Consider the following 22104-nt stretch of genomic DNA (forward strand, 5'->3'; position numbering starts at 1 on the left):
TGTGCCTAAAACAAGTTTTAAACACAAAATTATGCACTTTAAACCAAAATTCAGCATTTGAGCTAACTAGTAAAGTGCAAAAACATGGGAAAATAATACTAGACACTTTCCAAAGTGTCGGGAATTCATTGTGTCACTAAAAAAAATAATATTAAAGACACTTTAAATGCTTATTAATCACTTTAACGGATCAGTATCCAACCGAACAACCGGACTTTACCCGGAACATAAAAATATTGTCAATGACACTATTTTTCCTTTTCTGTGCCAGTTAGGGTCCCCGAATACCCTAACACCCATTGTAAAACATATCACACTAGTAATTGGTTTAACCTTCCAATTAAACTAACTAGTTACCTAACTATCAAGTTGGAAACCAACCCATTTACCCCCCTTATGACCGAAATCGTCCCATGTGGGACACACCCTCACCATTTTGATTATTTTAATCTTGTTTGTCTCATATCTAGTAGGCACTTGATCCAATGGTTAATTATGTTAAATGGTCTATAAATAAGACCATAAGATTACACATTCACTTAAACACCAACACTTCAAAATTTCACTCTCTCCTCTCCCTCTCTTTGAGTTCGGCCGAAGACCCAAGCACCATCAACATCACCTTCAAGTTTTCTTACAACCATTTTTCATACACTCAAAGGTGTAAGGTGTCCTACAAACAAGCTCGGTGCTTACGTAATCACAAGGACCTCTCTACAACGCTATTAACCACCTTGTTTTCGCTTGATTTCTTCCCTAGCCTTGAGCTAGTTGTAAGTGCTTCTAATCACCCTTTTGATCTTGTCTAAAGTGGTTAATAAGAGATTTATCGGATAAAAATCATGAACACTAGAGATCAAAACTTAAAGTCTTGTGAAAATGATGAACATGGTGGTTAAAGAGTAAATATTAGTGTAAAACTCATAAATCTTGTTTTGTTATGATTATTTCATGTTGTTTGATGCTAGTAGTAGTTCGGATCGTCATCTGACCCGGCTAGGTCATGTTCATGAAACATGAACTAGTGTTATGTTAAAGTGTGAAAATGATTAGATGATGAACACTACTACTTATGAACATGAACTTGTGTAAAAGTGATTTTTCTTGTAAAATGGAGTTCTAAACTAGTAGATCTAAAGATCTACAAGTGGTATTTTCGAAGAACCAAATGTAAGGTGCAAATCATGTTTTAAACCCAGATCTTACATAAACTACAAGCTTTTTAGTGAAAAAGCAAGTGTGTAAACACTTACGTAACAAGAGATTTAACAAAGAAATATTTTTGTAACCTTTGACCAAGAAGTTGTAAAGATGCATTTTCTTTAAAAATAAGATATACAAGAAACCGATCTTATTTTTAAGGATAGAAAGGTCTACTAAAAATAATGGGAGGATACTACATACTTTGACACAACTTACAAGTTCATGTGTTTGCGATTTATGTATATTTTTTACTAGTTTGATGTTTGAAGATTGTTTGTTGATGTTGGGAAAATTGTTGATTGAATTTTGAAAAGAAAATGATACGCTAATAAGCGTGGCCACCTCCAGTTACAGAGGAAACTCTGGCGAAATTTTTCCAGAAATATAACACTTGGAAATATTTTTACAACAAGTGTTATGAATATATTTTTAACTTGTTTTTCCAAATAAATTTCGCCACGATTTTTATTACAAAATAACCAAGTGTCGGAGGTGGAATTTTCGTAAATAAAGCTTGTTAAATATATATTTAGAATATATATTTTTCATAGTAACACTTGTGTAATTTTATGATTATTTTGTGAACTATATAAATATTAGTTTTAGAGTAAAAATAATATTACTGGAACATACTGAATATTAACGATTCCAAAATAATACCAACGCCTTCACAATAAATATTTGAGTTACACCGGTATTATTATTATTACCACCCGAACTTTAAATGTAACTTATATATTTTCATAAAATACTCTTAAATGCGTATTTTGATAAAAGTATTATTTTGGAAATTATATGGAATAAAATATAATATTTTTGGGAAAAATATTTATATTTTGGAAGTAGAGTATTTTAGACAAATGAAATAAAATATATTTTATTAAGTGGGACTTAATAATAAAGTCTGGGAATTATATAAATGCACGTGTATTAAAACCCCCATCCTTGGGAAGGAATAAAATTTCTAAATAATTAAGAAGTGTACACACGAAATAGTTGTTTAACTATTTCCCAAAAACTTAAACCTTAAGCTAAGGCACGGCCGTCCGTCTAATAGAAGTTAGTACGTGTAGGTCGTTACGCAGCAGGTTGACTGGGAGATACTATTTCGAGACGCACTACTGTGAGTTCATGTCCCCCTTTTCTCTTAACTGTTTTCAGTTTTTAAACTGCGAGGGTGAAATACATGTTACTATGATTATGAGTACTTTTACACATGGTATGATTAGCGTACGGAGGGTTACTACTTAGATCATGTGAGTGAGTAGGCGGGAACTGAAGGCCATTAATCCTCAGTGTAGGACCGAGGGACAATAGCGGTAGATCTATCTGGGTGTAGCGAGCCCAGCCCCAGGCCCAACAGTACGGACCTCGTGGTGACTTGGTGCCCGACGCAAAAATCTGCTAGGTTTGAGTCTTCCTACTGCACTTCACACATATCAATGGCCTTGCAAACCATTGATGATCTCTTTATTTCCTTATTTGCTACATACCAGGGATTTTATACTTACAAAGGTTTTACATACTCACTACACATGAACTCGCTCAACATTTTTGTTGATTTTTCCAACTTACATGTATTTCAGGGAACCAAGGATCTGGCACGGTATGCTAAGTTTTCACGCTGCGTTAAAGTTATGGGATCATCCAAGTTTAGGAGTTGTGGCTTTTACCTGGACGAGTCACAGTTCTTAAACTGCGTCTGTTTTATGTTTATGGTTATGTCTTCTGAACAATGTTTTTATATTTTTAGGTTGTAATTCCCGTTGCATGTGTCAACGCTCTAAGACAATGTTGTGGTACTTCTATTCTAAAACTTAAATCAATGGATGATCTGCATGGTTTTACTTTCATATAGCTTTGTTGTGATTAAGCTATGGTATTAAGAAGTCACACCAAATTAACCCACGCTTCCGCAAAGCCAGGGTGTGACATACGGACTGTCACATCTCACTAAATAAAGACAAAGAAAAGAAGACACGAGGTCGTGTCCTTCGGGCACAGGGCCGTGTGAAAGGCCTGTTTCCAGCTATAAATAGGGGTGCTTGGTTCAATTGCAGACCATCTCTTGGCAAACCACTTCTCTCACACCCGCCACCACTCCACCACCACAATACCACCATCATCCACCACATTCCTCCATCATCCATCTTTAGAGTGTGTGTAGTAGTCTCGGGAACCAAGATTGATTGTAAGAGTTTTTGTCAAACAAAGGTCATGCTTGGCTAATCTCTTATATCACTTGGTGAAGACAAATATTTTATGTGTTAATTTGATTTCCAAGCTTTTGTTAACTTTTTAATTAGGTATGTATTAATGACTTTAATAACTAGTTTTTTATATTGAAAGTGAACTTTATTCTATCATCTCTTCATGTTTTGTTGATTAACTCATTCGTGTCTTTACGATTTATATAGTTTTGTTGATTAACACAAACTAATTCAACAACATATTGAAACATAGTGAACGAGCCTATTTCCAATGACAGTCTCCTCTCGATGATAGGTTTGAATCCGACTCTTCTCCTGAATATGGGTTGTGCCAAACACAAGACCAATCTTCTTTTTCTGATTCATAGGCCCATGCATCCTTTAAAACATCCGAGTCGTAATCCTCCTCTGGGGTAGGGTTGAAATCAAGTTATTCCATAGCAGCATCATCACCTTTCTTAGCAACCGGATTTACTTCAACTTCTTTGTGTTTCCCATCAACATCTATCTGTTTGACCACTTCCTGACTAACAACAACACTGGAAGAGGAACTTCCTTCACCGACAGGTTCCAATCTCTTTCTTACACCAAAATCAGGTAGCTGTGAGTCATGCTCTGTTTCCAGACAAGCTTCGTTGTCTTTGTTATCTATTACCCTGTTTTGGTGGTAGGAGAAAGGAGGTAAACGTTTCTTACCTCGGTGATCCATTTCCACATAGAATGGCATTCCACTACCAAAATATCAAACACATTTGTATTTATAGAACACAATTTGAAAAGTTACAATTTCATTACTTAAACTAGCCGTTAGAAAACATACAAAATGACTTTAGCAAGTCAGACAAACAGTAAATTGCAGACATTTCACCACATGACTACATAGATCGGAAACAACAACTAAGAAACACCTACACAAACTTGAGTCTTCGAGCTTCAACACCCTTCTCTGCAGCTTCCTTTTCATTCAACCTCATCAAACCTGAATTCTCCTTATTTGACCTCAATAGGGATGGAAGAATCCTCTCACATCTGGGGCATGAAACTGGAGGTTCAATCCACCGAAGCAAACCACAACCATCGGTCTGGAATGTGATAAGAAAACATAACATAACACACTACTTATCATACATAAAAGTCACTGAAATCGATGATCAACAAATAATAAACCCTTACACAACAAAGAAAACGTCTCCCAGGATTAGCTTCAGTCCAGGATGTTCTAATGCAAGTTGCAGCACCATATGAGCATACTACATTTGAGCGAACAATAACATTGCTTGTCCACCATGAATCTGATGCCATTTTCAGGTTACATTCGCTTGTTTGATAATAGTGAAATTAGTTGCAGACTTTATAGAGAAGATAACATCATAACACGAGTTGCAATTTCGGTCCTTGAGGGGCATTCTAGTCTTTTAACACAAATGGTAACGACAGACTGACGAAATATTGGAGCAGGGACCTGATTGAACACAATCGACAACTTAGGGACTGAATTGTTGCGTTTTTTTCAAATAAGGACTGGTCCTGTATTTTGTTGTAAACCACATGGACGTAAATTGACATTTACTCATACATTTGTTCATGTCATCCTAGCTATGTCCCACATTTTGATTACACAAATAATAGAGTAATTTAAAATCATAATAATAAATTAATTGACAAGAAAACAAAAAAGATGGCAATGATCAAATAAACCAAATCTGGATGTGAAGTGTGAACCCAAACTTGAAGGTTTCTTCATCCTAATGGTGAATTAGCAAATGTCAAGTGCCAGCAACACACACACACACACTGTAACGTGTTCCGATATCACCTCCCACATGTCCACCTTTCTTCTCCCTCACTTTCTCTCTCTACAACAACAACAATGGCGGTTTCTCTCTCCTCAATCCTCTAACTAACTCCAAGTCAACATGTCCGCCACCGTCACCGGCGATCGCTACCTCGAATCACTCGTTCACTTCGTCGAGAAACAGGCGGCTCCGTTGATCGAAGGAACCCTAGTTTTGAAGTTGAATCCGGTAGGCCTTCACTACGTTCAGTCACGGCTCGAATCGTTGGCGGAGCTTGAACGGCTGCTCGCCGGAGCTCCGGTGGATTATCTCCGCGCTTATGTTTCTGACCTAGGTGATCACCGTGCGCTGGAGCAGTTACGGCGGATTTTGCGGATACTTACATCGCTTAAAGTTGTATCGGTTGTTCCGTTGCAGTCGTGCAGAGATCCTACGCCGCTGTGTTTGTTGCCGTTTGGAAGGTTGAAGGTTTTGGAACTTCGTGGATGTGATCTGTCTACTTCTGCTGCTAGAGGATTGCTTGAACTTAGGCATACTTTGGAGAAGATTATCTGTCATAATTCAACTGTATGATTGATTTTTGCGTTCTTTTTATGAACTTAATTGTTATAGTTATTACTGTATAACTCCTTTAGACGGTTAGATTTTAATTTTAGGCACACACTGGAGAAGATTATATCTATCACAATTTACTGTATGATTGATTGTGCAGTTTGTGATGAACTCAATTGTTCAATTTTAATTCTAGGCTCACTCTGGAGAAGATTATCTGTCATAATTCAACTGTATGATTGATTTTGCATTTTTTTTATGAACTCAGTTGTTTAGCTATTATTGTATTAGACTGTTAGTATAATTCTAGGCACATGAGCCAGATTATTTGTCACTATGTACTGTATGATTGATTTTGCATTTCTTCATGAACTCAATTGTTCAATTCTAGTTCTAGGCACACTCTGGAGAAGATTATTTGTCACAGTATGATGATTGATTTTGCATTTTGTGATGGACTTAAGTTTTCAGTTATTATAGTATTAGTATTAGATTGCTAGGTTCAAGTTATAGGCACACTGTGGAGATGATTATCTGTCATAGTTCTACTATATGATTGATTTGCATTATTTTTTTATGAACTCAACTGTTCAGTTATTATTGTATCAGGCTGTTAGATTGTATTCTAGACACTCTGTATAAGGTTATTTGTCATAATTCAACTGTATGATTGATTTTGCATATCTTGATGAACTCAATTGTACAGTTATTACAGCATTAGACTGTTAGATTGTAGACACACTGCCACTCTGTAGAAAGATTATTTGTCACAATTCACTGTATGATTGATTTTTTCATTTTTCGATGAACTCAATTGTTTAGTTATTATAGTATCAGACTGTTAGGTTCTATTCTATGCACACTTTGGAGAAGAGTATTTGTCACAGTTCAACTGTATGATTGATTTTGCATATCTTAATGAACTCAATTGTACAGTTATTACAGCATTAGACTGTTAGATTGTAGACACACTCTGCCACTCTGTAGAAAGATTATTTGTCACAATTCACTGTATGATTGATTTTTTCATTTTTCGATGAACTCAATTGTTTAGTTATTATAGTATCAGACTGTTAGGTTCTATTCTATGCACACTTTGGAGAAGAGTATTTGTCACAGTTCAACTGTATGATTGATTTTGCATATCTTAATGAACTCAATTGTTCAGCTATTATGGTATTAGACTGTTAGATTCTAATTAATTCTAGGCACACTCTGGAGAAGATTATATGTCATAATAACTGTATGAATGTATGATTGAGTTTTCATTTCATTATGAATTCAATTGTTCAGATATTATTGTAGCAGATTGTTAGATTCAAAGTTTCTAATTCTAGGCACACTTTGAAGATTATCTGTCAAAATTCAACTGTATGATTTTGCATTTCTTGAACTGTTTAGTTATTACAGTATCAGACTGTTATATTCTGAGTTTCCGATTATGATAGGATTAGGTCTACTTTTAGATAATTGTAAAATAGTACTCTGACATGCTGTTCTGTTCTTGTTGAGGTGAAACAGGATGCGCTTCGGCATGTTTTCGCTAGTAGAATTGCTGAGATAGAAGACTCTCCTCAGTGGAAGCGGTTATCGTTTGTTTCTTGTGCTTATAATGGATTGGTTTTGATGGATGATTCATTGCGACTCCTGCCTGTAGTTGAAACCCTTGATTTAAGTAGGAACAAGTTTGCTAAAGTGGATAATCTGTGGAAATGTAGCAAGTTGAAGCACCTGGACCTTGGTTTTAATCAATTGAGAACAATTGCGTCATTTAGTAAGGTACTGTTAATTGGTGTTTTTTTAGAGTTCTGCTATTGCTGAGTTGTTGTGTATTTGTGAAATAGATGTATATTGTTATGAATCAAATGTCAAATACGTGCTGAAGCAACGAGTTGGGATACTTGGTTATCTAACAATCTAAATGCATAACTTTTGTATTGTATACTTTTTCTGGTAATCAAATGGATAAACATATTCATGGGTATACAAAGATCATGATTTACGGGTACTCTGTTAAAATATCTATGCTTTAACAACTTTTTCTTGTCTACCAACACTCCCATGAACGTTTGGTATGTTCAATTGGACTTTGAAATGTCTCAAGAGATGCTACATGTATTCATCAAGTTCAAATGGATAATTTAAGTTCCTTAAGAGAAAGATATTCATCAAGTTCAGTGTGTTGCTCTTGACAGCTATGAAAATGTGCTAAATAGTGGTGACTGAAATTTCATTTTATGTAGGCTCTTTTCTTTTGGTAAATTGTGCAATTTGTCTTTTGTCCCCAAAAGATAACATTTACATGTGGTTATAAGTAGTTTTATTAGAAAACCTGATTTAAATATAAAAGCTTTTGATAGGTGGCCCCTAACCATTGAAACCATACTAGATCAACTGAACTGGATTATAAGGAGAACACAACTATTGAAGGTTCGTGAAGAAGGTGTTTGTATAATGTTCACATATATCTACTTAATAGCAATTAGCAAATATTGTCATATGAATTGATACTGCGTTACAGTATTATGGAAATAATATTGCTATCTATAAGGTTCGAGCCTCAAGGAAATACTACCATTGCTTATGGAGATACAGCTGTTGACTATTTTACCAATCAACCCTAAAAGTTAATGTCATGTTGCCTGCGTTATTTAGTGAAATAGACAATAATTGTATATTCATAATCAAATGAGGCGATTTTCAGGGTTATACAAAGCCAATATGTTTTAACTTACTGATGGAAGTATGATGTTTGTAAAACCAGTCAAGTTGGTTCATGGTTGATTACTTATTTTCCTCATACTTGAATACTTGAGGTCACTTAACCATGTCTTGCGCGCACCATTAAGTAGAAGTTATCTTTGGCACGCATGGCTATGCTTATGATTTTCCTCATACTTGAATACTTGAGGTCACTTAACCTTGACCGCTATTTGATTTCGGACCGCTATAACTGCATAGAATGTATCTTTTAATATCTGAAACTAGTTTTACAGAACAATATTCTTGTATGCAGGTCTCATGTCAACTTGTGAAACTCGTGTTGAGGAACAATGCTCTTACTACCATTCGTGGGGTGGAGAATCTAAAAGCACTTGAAGGGCTTGATCTTTCCTACAATATCATTTCTAACTTTTCGGAGTTGGAACTCCTCGCTGGTCTTCCATTACTTCAGAATTTATGGTTAGAAGGAAATCCAATATGTTCTGCCAACTGGTACAGAGCACATTTGTATAGCTTCTTTTCTAATCCCGATAAGGTAAGAATTACGAAAATAATAAATTGATATAATTTTGTTTATACCATCCGCTACTTTTTCATCAATGAGGCATTCAGTGTTTTCGTTTCTGTAAAGTACAGCTGATATTGGATGACAAGAAGATCTCAACTAGAGAGGTCTGGAAGCGACAGATTATTATTGCCAGTAGGCACAAGCAACCAGCTGGCTTTGGATTTTATTCTCCAGTCAAAGATGATGCTGAAGCAGAGGGGAGTGTTAACCCAAAAATGGTTAGTAATTAGTAATGCAGTTTTTTATAGTGTAACTGTAAACTTTATTGGATGGGTGCTATTTGCTTTTTGAAAGTGACTGATGTTATATAATCAGAATTTGACAATCAACATTAAGAAAATTGGCTGTACTGCTGTAGATAGGGCTGCAAACGAACCGAACGAACACAAACGAAACCTTGTTTGTGTTCGTTTGTTAAGGAATATATGTGTTCACGAACTGTTCATGAACATTTATTGAACGAGATTTTATGTTCATGTTCTTCGTTAAGAAAATGAACGTGTTTGTGTTCGTTTGTTAATTTTAGGCAAATAATACAAACGAACGTTCCAGAAAACAATTGGAAACAAAAGAAACACAAACAAGCGTTCATGGACAAAATTTATAATAAACTGATACTTATTAGATATTTAATTTGTCGGAAATTGAAGTAATTAAGGAAGGTATAAAAACGAAATACACTAATGAACTATCGAACACAAACGGACATAAACAAACACGTTACCGAATGTTCACGAACATTAATCGAACGCGGCCTTTGTTCATGTTCGTTTATTTATTAAACCAACAATTCAACAAACACAAACGAACTTCCTGCCGAACGGTTCACTAACAGTTTGCTGAGTGTCCGGTTCATTTGCAGCCCTAGCTGTAGGAGATGGTGTTTAGATTTGGATGTTTGAAATTGTAATAATCAGATAATCAATTGTTAAGTAAACTAATAGATAAAATGACCAAAAAGGTTTTTATTTTATTTTTAGAGTTAAATGCCCGGATAGTCCCTGTGATTTGCTCTTTTTTCACCGTTAGTCCCTAACTTTCTAAAATTACAGCTATAGTCCCCAACTTTTGCAATTTCGTTCTGGATAGTCCCTAGGCCTAACATCAGTTAGTTTTCTCAGTTAAGAGGACGTGAAATGACAAAAATACCCTTACTATAAAACAAAATAACTTAACCTATTAAATAGATTTATTTATTTGTGGGACCCACTCCTTTATAAAAACAAAATAACAACCCCACCCCCACCTTCCTCCCTCTTTCTTCTCTCTGTCTTCTCATTCCACCTGCAACATGATGAAGATCTAGTTGAAGATCACCATTGAGACCACCAGCAACATGATGAAGATCCAGTTGAAGACAAGTGTATTTTGTTTTGTTTAGCGACACATATATTCTGACGAAAATGCTGCTGCCAGAACAACTCTTCTCCGTCACTCCTCCGCCATGAATCTCCGATCACACCTCTGTCGTTGTGTTTAGCGACGAACCCCGTCTCACCGTCGCTAACGTTCATCCTCATCTTCATTCTTGCCACTTGTCCTGCTGCAGCATAGATCAGATTCCATGCATCTTCATCCGACGGCGCCGGAGAATGACCCGACCAGCCAAAAGTTGTCTCCGGAGAGATTTTGAAATTGAAAAGGGGTTCTTGTAAAGAAACTGATCGAGAGAAACGACGCGTTAATCCCGTGGTATCCTCATCGTAGCGGATGTGGGGTAAGTTGAAGAGGTTTTCTGTGTGGTGGTGGTGACGGTGGTCGGAGGAGGAGAAATCGCCGGACATGTTGCAGGTGGAATGAGAAGATAGAGAGAAGAAAGAAAGAGGAAGGTGGGGGGGTGGGGATGGGGGGGGGTGGGTGGGGTTGTTATTTGTTTTTATAAAGGAGTGGGTCCCACAAATAAATAAATCTATTTAATAGGTTAAGTGATTTTGTTTTATAGTAAGGACATTTTTGTCATTTCACATCCTCTTAAGTCTTAACTGATGTTAGGCCTAGGGACTATCCGGGAACGAAATTGCAAAAGTTGGGGACTATAGCCCTAATTTTAAAAAGTTAGGGACTAACGGTGAAAAAAGGGCAAACCACATGGACTATCCGAGCATTTAACTCTTATTTTTATCTTTTTGTAAAAAAAGTGAGGTGGAGTATGAGTAATAAATGTGTGTCAAATTAGGTTAAAAGAAGGGGTAAATAGGTAAATTTAGCATCTCTTTTGAGAATTAGTTTACTGTATCTGGTATGAAACTGATTCTCCAGAACGGATTCTTAAACCATCGAACAGTCAAAGGAGAATCAGTTTATCCAAACATTATAAACTGATTACTAGGACTTTATACACCCCCTAAAGTTTGTTCACAAGAGAAAAACATACATGCTTTTGGAATTTTCTTGACCGTGATTACTTTCTGACCTATTTTCAGAAAAAGCTATCTCGTGTTGCCAGTATTGAAAGTGAAACAGCAAGCACTATTGCATCTTCTGATAATGACTCTATTACTTGTGATGATGAGGATCGGGCCAAACAGGAGATTTCTGATACAAATAAAGAAGCTGAAATTGTTGATTTTATGGAAAAAATTGAGTTCATGAAAAAAGAGCATTCCGCTTTATGGCTGGAGGAGTTTCAAAGATGGATGACTCATGTTTCCGATGATCATGTGAAGGGTGATATACAAGCGTTAGTTCCTAACAAAGAAAAAGATTCTAGAAAACAGAGAAGGTTAAAGCATTTTGGTAAAAAATCAAGATATATTTCTTCTTCTGCTGATGTTTTTGATAATGATCATCATATGGAACTTCAAGAATCTTATCACCCATATGATGATCTGTCTGTCAGTACTGTATCACATGAAGCTGTAGATGGGTCTATTTCAAATAATAAAAGGATTGATCCTACTAGAATTATTCAATCTCCAGAAGATGAGGGGACGTGTTCTAACAATGGTATTAAAGTTGAAGGACCTGAAATGACAATAGTGGACACTATGGATGATAGTATTGAAGCTCAATCTCCGTCAGTTTATGCAGGATCGCCACCGCATTATCAAGAGGACATTCTTCATCGCCGCCAAAATTTGGAGGAAGAATTTCTGCAGTTATCTGCTGAGTCATATTCAATAGCTTCCTCAGATAGCGATACCAGTGATAGTGTAGATGATTATGGGGAAAACGGATCACATATTCATAACGAATCAACAACTGCTGATAATTCAAGAAGTATGGATAGCTTAACGTTTTTATCTTCTGAAGATTTATACAAAGCGATAGAAAGTGACTCGTGTTCTGTAAAACATGGGGATTCTGAACGTATAGGCAACAACATTTATGAAGGAAGTCTGCATGATGGTGAAATAGTCGGTCTCGTGAAGCAAGAAGCAGATTGGTTGGAGAAGAAAATGTACAGACGAAAAACAAAACTGAGGGTTTTATCGCTAACGGAGAAGATGGCACAAACAGACACTATTGATTCACATAAATTGAACTGCAGTGCACATGATGTACACAAGTCCTGTTGGCAAGAGGCTAGCATGAGTGACTATCAGATGTTGGTTTACGGTATAGTTGCCAATTTCATCCTATTTACTTAATTACTTATGTATGGTTTGATTCCGGTTATGTTTTTATGTCTAACGGGTCTACGGAGTAAACTAAGAAAAACTTAAAAGCAAAGGAGTCAAATGGGTTGAAATTCGCCAAGAGTATTTTTAATGCATAAAACTACAAAAGTATTGTGTTATTGTTGAAATAATAATATTTTAGTAGTTGTATTTGACTCTCCAGCAACATTTCTATCCATACCAAAAATTTACCGGTTTTGACCCACTACAAGATCCGCTCAATGTGCCCAGTTTTCCACCTCTAATTGACGGGATTCACTGTTGATGCAGGAGGGAATCTTTCGGAAGAAAACTTGTCGGCCGCAGGGATAGAAGAGTTTATCTTAAAGAACTTCAATGTAGATCTTGCAGATTTTGGGGTTGAGGAAATATGTAGGCAATATGTGCCTTGCAGTTGTTTGCTTGAGGATCCATCTGGGTGCGGTAAAAGGTACTGTTTTCATTAACATTTGTTTTCTTTTATAGTTGTTTTATCGGTCTTGCAACTTCCAAGCGTAAAAGTACAGCTAATTTCTTGCTCCAAATTCAACACCAAGATGATTTATGGGAATTGTCAAAAGGATAAGGATAAAAGGAAATGACAAAACAAATCACGGTTTTGGAGTCTATTTGAATTCTTAATGTATGTGGAGGCCACCTAAGCATATATCCATTTTCGTTTATACCCAATCTGGCCAAAAGCAAGCCAAAGTATTTTAAAGAGTAAAGTACATGGATGGTCCCTGTGGTTGATCAAAATTTTGGATTTGGTCCCCAACTTTTGCCAAAGATACATGGATGGTCCTTGTGTTTTGCACTTTGTAACACATTTAGTCCCCATTATCTTTGGCAAAAGTTGGGGACTAAATGTGTTACAAAGTGCAAACCACAAGGACCATCCATTATCTTTGGCAAAAGTTGGGGACTAAATGTGTTACAAAGTGCAAACCATAGGGACTATCCGATTAATTTTGGAAAGCTAGGGACAAAATCTAAAATTTTGGTCGACCACCGGGACCATCTGTGTACTTTATTTTAAAATGACAAGATTTTTTTACATCGAGTTGTTGCTTTCTAATAGACCGATATCGTGGTATATCTCTCTCAAATTTTAGAAGCACTTCGGGCAAGTTTTTCGTCTAAATTTGGTATTGACCAAACCAGATACACACTTGGGTAGCCTATAAAGTAGTTTTCAGATTTTCAGTCTATGGGTGGTGTTAATGAAAATTTGATTACATGGGTGCTCCACATGCAAGATACCATTGCTATTTTTTGTTGTCTATGTCAATTTTAAATGTCTGTATTGTTATATGGCGCCTAAATGTGAGACCACATCTTACATGTCTCATTGTCAAGTTTTATGTTTTTATCGTCTTTATCAATCTTAACTCATGTGATGATATTTGGTGGCTAAATGCATGTCCATATCAAATGTATCACGAAGTAAACAGCTGCACTTTTAATTTTAGGCCCCTTGATATTTTTATTCTGATTTGTTAATTGACAGCGGAATGGCGCTATTGCTTTGCTGTGAACAGAAGCTGTATGTTGTACTTCTCAATGGACGAAATGATGGGTCAGGTTAGGTTCGTTGCGGTATGACCATTATGCAAATCAGAATTGGTTAAAATCTTGTTAATAATACTACTTATGCAAGTGTATCTTCTTTCTATTCAGATAATTTTGATTGCCATTTTGTAGGATCTAGCCCGAGTCTAGTAGGTTGCTTCGGTACTGAAGATGTAAAGGAGGTGTTAGTAGGTTTAGGACTTCAGGCAGTGAGGTGAGTTGAGTCTGCACTTTAATACTTGTGTCAACTAGAGGTGTCAATATGGGTGGACCAGGTAACATGTCAAAATGAGTAATATTTTGTACGGGTCTTGATGGGTTGACTAAGAAACATTATTTATTAAAATTTTATATATTTTTTTATTAATTAGTATGTCAAATTTATGCATCAAAGATACACTTTGGGCGAACCTTTGAGGTGTTTGAGATGTTCCCATTAGGATACATACATATATATATACATATATATAACACATGGTAATTGAGAAACACGAGAAGCATTCTGGACCACACATAGCCATTTTTTTGGGGATATATACATCTGTGTATATTGTCAATTTTGAATTATACACATGTGTTGTCAATTTTTTAAACTATACACATGTGTATATACGATACTTATTTTTCAACTTTAAACACGTATTTTACACATATGTACACTAGAAAAAACATATTTAGAACAATAATCTTCCTTTATATACATATATATGTTAAAACTGGGAGCAATCAGAACAGGTAGAACACGATGCTTTGATCAAAACAATTGATCGACACTTTTATTAATTTCAATAATAAGATACTGAATACGATTACAAGGAAACAAAATCTATCTATTTATAATACCTAAAACTTGACCAACAATAAATACTAATACGTATTATACTCAAAAACCTATTTAATTAATAAACTAATTACTAATTAGAACTAATCCTAATCGATCTCCTTCATATGCCTGTGAGATCACCAACGCCCACTGAACTTTCTGTTAGTTTCAGTTTGGTCCCTGTGGTATTGAACTTTTACATTATACACATTTGCACATATATGTACATTATCAAACGTATATGTACAATACTTATATATAGTTAACGATTAACAATAAACACATGTGTATATATCCAAAAAAATAATAAAAAACCTAACATAATAAGCTCCGATTTTTCCAAAAAAAAAAAAATTGCATATTTGCTTAGGAAAAATGTGTGGTCCAGAATGTTTCTCGCGTTTCTTAATTACCTTAGTGCTTCTCACATGTAACTAACCCTATATATAGGGTGAGGAATGAGGATCATTTAGGAACCACCATTTATCGCGAGAATCATTTGTGAACACCACCAAAACTACCTTAAAAGCTTAAAAACACACATTTTTTATTTTTTTTCCATTAAAATCGCAACTCTTTATTAATAATTTGTTTTTTTGATTTTTTTATTAATCACATGAACCCTACCCAATATATATGTGTGTGTGTGTACTTATTTATGTATGTATGTATGTATGTGTGTGTATGTATTTATGTTATTATGTATGTATGTATGTGTGTGTGGTGCATGCTTGCGTGCAATGTTTTAAAATAGTTCTATATGTTATATCTCAATTTTTTTTGAGAAATGAGTTCAGTAACAACATATTAATCTGCATTTTGGTAAGTTACATATAAAAAGGACAGCATATATTGCTTACTGGATGGAACATTAATTTATTTTGTGACCTGTATGTTTTATCAACTTCTCTTTCTTTTTTGTCTCATGTGTATATAAGATCTTACCATTAATAATGTCACAGGTTGTACGCTAAACGAGGGGCAAGGTATACGTTCATAACAAAGAGTATAGAGAAATCAAGGATGCTTATATCTATACTGGAATTCTTTCATTTAAATGCAAAGAAGAAAGGATTTCCTCTTATAAGGTGATTACTAACTTTAAGGAACTCAAACCTTTTTTTTTTTTTACCTTACGAGGTGTTTGAATGTGCATGTTTATATTATGTGATAATGAATAACCTTAATCAGTCGTAATAAAGCGGGCTGTTAATTGTTAAAAATATTTTTTTTTTAAAATCAATGAAAACACCTCCTAATGATGGCTTTGTATTCGTATGTCAGTTTGGATAAGATCCAGGTTGCTTTGTTTGAGAGAGATGTATGTGGGGGATCAAAAACAAACATCCTTCAGTATTCGATGGTGCTATTTTGGAGCAGTAATTCTCAAGGTATTTATAGTTTAGTCGATGCCTGCCACTCATATTATTCTAGATTCATACCTTCTTGTATATGTGGACTACTGACTACCATCCATGTGGTCGTTGATAGACATTAAAGGAAATTTTGTCTTAGTCTTTTACATGGTAACTTTTATAAAAAAAAAATATTAACGCTGGCAAGATGGGTGGGTTGGATAATAGGTCAAAATGTGTGTGGGTTATAATAGATAAAAATTATTATAGTTTGGAACGGGTTGTGTTGACCCTCAAAACACTTCTTCTGTCCACCTCTAGTTTTTTTTTTTTTTTTTTTTTTTTTTTTTTTTTTTTTTTTTTTTTGAGTAAAGTACACGGATGATCCCTGTGGTTTACCAAAATTTTGCATTTGGTTCCTATCTTTCCAAAAGTACACAGACGGTCCCTGTGGTTTGCACTTTGTAACACATTTAGTCCCCTGTCAACAAATGTAAAGGTTTTAGCTTGTCAGTTATGGACTAAATGCATTACAAAGTGCAAACCACATGGACTGTTTGTGTACTTTTGGAAAGATAGGGACCAAATGCGTAATAAAGTGCAAACCATAGGGATCCTTTGTGTACTTATGGAAATCTAGGGACCAAATCCAAAAATTTTGGTAAACCGCAGGGACCATCCGTGTAGGGCTGTAAACGAACCGAACGAACAAGGCCATGTTCGTGTTTGTTCGTTCGTTAAGGAAATAAACATGTTCGCGAACTGTTCACGAACGCATACCGAACATTCGTTCGTTAAGGAAATTCAATTGTTCATGAACAGTTCGTGAACACTGGTCTCGAACACAAATGAACGCAAGCAAATAAAAATGAACACAAACGAACATTTAACTTGAAAATAAAAAAATGAAAACATTGTTATCCTTAAACATTGGATATAAGTAGTTAAATACAACCATCAAATGATAAATCAAAACACAAGAAGTTTACCACACCACCAAACAATGAATAAAGTTTAACTAACTTAGACATAATTATCCCCAAAAATGTCTTAAATGTCCAAATTTTAGCTAACTTAGAAAAAAATAGGGTTTCAAGTTTTCAATATGTTTAGATAAAAGGTTTATTATTTATTATTTTTTTAATATAATCAAACAAACATATTACCGAACGTTCACGAACGCAGTCGAACGAATTTTTTTGTTCGTGTTCGTTCGTTAAGCTAATCGAACGAACATAAACGAACTTCCCGCCGAATGGTTCACGAACTGTTCGCTGAACGTTCGGTTCGTTTACAGTCCTACATCCGTGTACTGTACTCTTTTTTTGTAACTAGTTAATGTGTTTATATTTTTTTTAAAATTTTTCGATTAAAATGACTTAGGAGGTTGCATGCATTTAAGTACTCTGGACGGCTTTTCACACTTTTGACCTGTTCCCCTTCTAGATAAAATATTTGAGTTGACTTGCTTTAAATCTGATTCAACTGTAATGAACCTGTTCGTAACAGGTAAATGGGTCGTAATTGCCACCTCTAATTATAATTGTTTAATTGTTATAAAACTTAATTTAGTGTTACAGAGTTTTATGCTCATAAGCTCATCTACTTTTGGTAATTTCTATACCATGTATTGTCTTAACATGGTTTATAAAATTTAATTTAGTGTTACAGACTTTTATGCTCATTTACTTTTAGTTGGTTTTAAATCCTGTATTGTATTAACATGGGGAGTGCCTCAAACATAATTTTCTTGTATCAGATAATCATTGGTTTTCAAGATCGTTGTTTGTTCTTGGAGAGCATATGCTTGTGTGCATCGAGGATATCTCGCAGTTCGGTTTTGATTCCCAGGACACTTATACTCCGTATTTCTCTCTTGATACCTGCTGTTCTATTGTCAACGCTTTGGAAATGGTACAACTTCACTTAATTTTCTCAACTTTGGTTACTTCATGGTGTATAGCCTGTTTTACCGTGGTTATTAGTTGAAACTTAGAATAATTGGTCTTTTATGTCTGATTATTTTTTATTCAAATTGTATTTCGCTGGCACCAATTAACAGCAAACAAGTTGGATTGTTGGAAACAAAATTACTATAGTTGGAGATGGTAGGCATTCAGCATAGTACTGATTAAAAATGTGAGATGGCGGGTTGGGTATCATGTCAAAATATGTTTGGGTTTTAACGGGTGGTTTATAATACATACGGGGTCAAAATATGTTTGGGTTTTAACGGGTTGTTGTTTATAATACATACGGGTCAAAACGGGTCGGTTGGGCTTGGGTTGACCTGCAAACATTCTTTTCTGCCATTTTTTTTTATATTTTTGAAGTAATTGATGGCTATGCAGTTAATATCGGTGGCTATCCATTTTTATATATTTGAAGTCATATGATGGCTATGCCACTTTTTATATTTTTGAAGTAATTATCAGCCCTCTACAAAATATCGGTGTCAAATATCGGTTCTGATATTATCGGCGATATTGAACGATATTTTGGATCTCTTGGTTGATGTGGACTCGGAGGAAGATTTCTAGGCTTACGATTAGATTGTATTTCAAATATTGGCACTTTTGAGTTTTGACTTTTGATATGAGTATTAATATTATATATATTTACGTTTAATAATTATATAAATTCTGCATGATATTGAAATTACCTATATCTCAAATATCGGCCCTTGACCAATATTTGATTTTGGACCGCATTAACTGCATAGATTGATGGATTAATAACATAAGAATATAGTCAATTTAGGAGGTTATTTGCAATCCAAACTATATGACCCATTCCCCCTTTCACTAAAACTTTTGATTGACCAGAATTGAGATCAAACACACCCCAAATTAACCCATTCATAAGTAAAATAGGTCGAAATCCCCACTTCTGATCAGAACTGATCGATTGTTCTTCTATTTTCAGGTTATAGACACCAAAGAGAGCTTCTGTGTGACATTAACTCTCAAGTCTGTTGCATCAGAGTTCTCCCCGTTAAATTCATCCTCTAAACCAGAAAACGGGTCACCCAACAACAGGGGTGCAGCTGTGACTTGGAAACTGAAGTGGTACAGTGAAAACGATTTATTCAAATTCGTGGCACTCGTGAAGGCACTCCATGCTGGAGCTGTACCCGCATCTCCTTTAAACTTGAGATATGCTTCTTAATTTTACCACTTTTACATGTTTGTAGAGTATGATTCAGGTCGTCTAGCATTCACTTTATTCGTTGATTCGCTTTTTAGTTTTTTCTGTTATAGTTGGTTTTGGTGACTTGAAAGATAGGTGGTTGTGGTTTTGTTTTGTTTTGTACAGAATAAATGTACAGTTATACTTATTGGTGTTAAATATGGTGTTTATGTTGAAGTTAGTTGAAGTACTATGTGTGATTTGGGTGATTTTATTTGTTAAATGGGTCACTATTATAAAATTTGCGAACTTAGAACGGGTCCAAATGGGCCGGCAGGCTCAAGTGCACCACCGTCACTGTCTACCGCCACCTTGACCAGCTGCTATAAAAACATATAGCGGGTGAACTTATAAAGAATATAGCCTATGAGGAGAAATTAAACCAATGTAACAACGATAAAATCTGCGTAGAAAAGTTAAAAGAGGGATGAGTAGGGGTATTGCTAGTTTGGTTTTTACAGTTGCTAAAACGAACAGGGTTTCTGTATCGGGTCTTTCAAGCAAAACAAGTAACTTTTAGCACGAGTTGGGTTGAGCAACTTTTTATATAAACATGTAACATGTAAATTGACTCGTATTAGGTAAGATGAAAAAAGCAACATTAGAAGAAAAAAAAACATGTAACATATTAGTATAGACGTATTAGGTAAGATGAAAAAAAGTGACAATAGACTACTTTCAAGTAAAAAGAAAAAAACCACACATGTAAAGAGAGGTTCTACAGTTCTACTGTTACGTAGCATCATAACATATCATTGCTTTTGTTAGATTATGATGATATTTTAGTTTGAGTGAATAGTCGGATCTTATTTGATATTGGACGTTTTAAGGCTTATCTTATTCACACACCCCTGTATCTTATTCTCATACCTTTTCACTATATCTCTCTCTAAATATATCTATGTATATATAAAGAGAAATAGAGGGGACGTGTATGTGAATATTAACACCCTTTTTAAACCAAACCCTTTAGAGCGACATTTTGAAAAAAGACCAAAAAAAACTGTTCGTAATATTAAAGTGGAATTTGCTATGTTTATTAAAATTTTTAAATGGAAAATGGTACTACTTTACAGTAATTGTACTTGAATACTACCTTTATCTTTAGAAGACACTAGTAATAGTATCCGCGCGCGTTGCGGCGCGGGTACATCGCAAATGTTGAACAAATTAGTCCAGGGGTTTTGTGATGCGTTAACCATATGAAAATGTACGTTTCGACGTATCCGATTGAATTCAATGTAACCTATATAAGCATTGCGATTTGATCAAAACGTAAAGTAAATTAAATTTATACCGTACATTCATAACGTCTTATATGCGACCCGACTAACTTGAATTGATACCGTCAAGTCAAAATGTATTATATGCGATCCGATTCATACGTAGGAAACGTCCAGAATAAAGCACGAAAGCGTACACCAAATTTTAGTCAAAATGTAGGCCAAGTCAAAATGTATTATATGTGATCCGATTCATACGTAGAAAACGTCAAAAATAAAGCACGGAAGCGTACACCAAATTTTCATCAAACATATAGACAAACTCGGCTTTATACGAAAAAGGTACCAAATTTATGTCGAAATATAGAAAATTACGAATATTGTACAGACTATGCGGCATGAGTATGTATAACTTATTATTATTATATTTAACCCGACTCGTTTTCAAATAAAATGTACATCGAAACGTAAATCAACTCGAATTTATACCAACACGTACATAAAAAAGCACGCAACAACTTTTTTATTTTAATTAACGAACTTTAATCAGATTATATATGCTCTCGAGGGGTTAAAGTGACATTTTATAATTTTTATAAAAGTTAAAAGGTTGAAAGTTACATCTCCTAAACTTAAAAGCTAAGAGGGTTGAAAATATGATTTAACAAAGTTGAGGGTTAGAAAAGAAAAAAAAACAAAGTTTAGGGTAAAAAAATACTACCGACTTTTCAAAATAAGACTATATAAATATGTCTCTAGGAAATGGGCTACCATTGTTTTGTTTATTGAATATTGATTTAGTTTGTATATTATAAACACCCCAAACATGAAAGGAAAAAAAATTCATTTAACATGTTCATTTGCATCCTCCTATTATAATAATTATGGTCATTGCATCCTCCTATTATAATAATTATGGTCATGGCAAAACAAGAAGTATGCTAACTAACAAGTAACAACCATATGCAAATTAAGATATGAACATGAACCTATGAGATAATGCTAAATTGGTTTTTTTTATTCTAACAAGGTACCTAACTTTTAATATAACATGTGATTCATAAAAATTCAAAAGCCATACATGGCATAAAATTCAAAACACATGGCTTGATTTTTTATTATTAGATTGATATAAAGTGGATGAAAATTTACTTATGCTACACAAAGTAAAGATTAAAGTATTTGAGAAGACATTTATTTATAAGATAAATTAATGGAATTGATATTTATTAAATGATTAAATATATAAGAACAAACTCAATACAATGCATTTGAGGTGTATTTGTGACA

General features: G+C 34.7%; 1 protein-coding gene across 1 annotated transcript; it reads left to right on the top strand.

Moving 5' to 3' along the window:
• Positions 1 to 5113: 5113 nt before the first annotated feature.
• Positions 5114 to 19800, top strand: LOC110879466. The gene is made up of 12 exons (XM_022127930.2): positions 5114 to 5776; positions 7283 to 7540; positions 8778 to 9020; positions 9122 to 9271; positions 11477 to 12611; positions 12944 to 13103; positions 14163 to 14236; positions 14357 to 14438; positions 16010 to 16135; positions 16332 to 16438; positions 18162 to 18316; positions 19328 to 19800. The coding sequence occupies exons 1-12, from the start codon at positions 5330 to 5332 to the stop codon at positions 19568 to 19570; spliced, it is 3180 nt and encodes a 1059-aa protein (XP_021983622.1). The 5' UTR covers positions 5114 to 5329; the 3' UTR covers positions 19571 to 19800.
• Positions 19801 to 22104: the final 2304 nt, after the last annotated feature.

Source organism: Helianthus annuus, chromosome 6, assembly GCF_002127325.2.
Source record: "Helianthus annuus cultivar XRQ/B chromosome 6, HanXRQr2.0-SUNRISE, whole genome shotgun sequence".
NCBI classification, from domain to species: domain Eukaryota; kingdom Viridiplantae; phylum Streptophyta; class Magnoliopsida; order Asterales; family Asteraceae; genus Helianthus; species Helianthus annuus.

Coding starts and splice junctions, on each gene's coding strand:
- LOC110879466 (XM_022127930.2), top strand. CDS start 5,330: ATGTCCGCCACCGTCACCGGCGATCGCTACCTCGAATCACTCGTTCAC. Junction 13,104..14,162: donor CCATCTGGGTGCGGTAAAAG/GTACTGTTTTCA, acceptor GTTAATTGACAG/CGGAATGGCGCTATTGCTTT. Junction 16,439..18,161: donor TTGGAGCAGTAATTCTCAAG/GTATTTATAGTT, acceptor TTCTTGTATCAG/ATAATCATTGGTTTTCAAGA.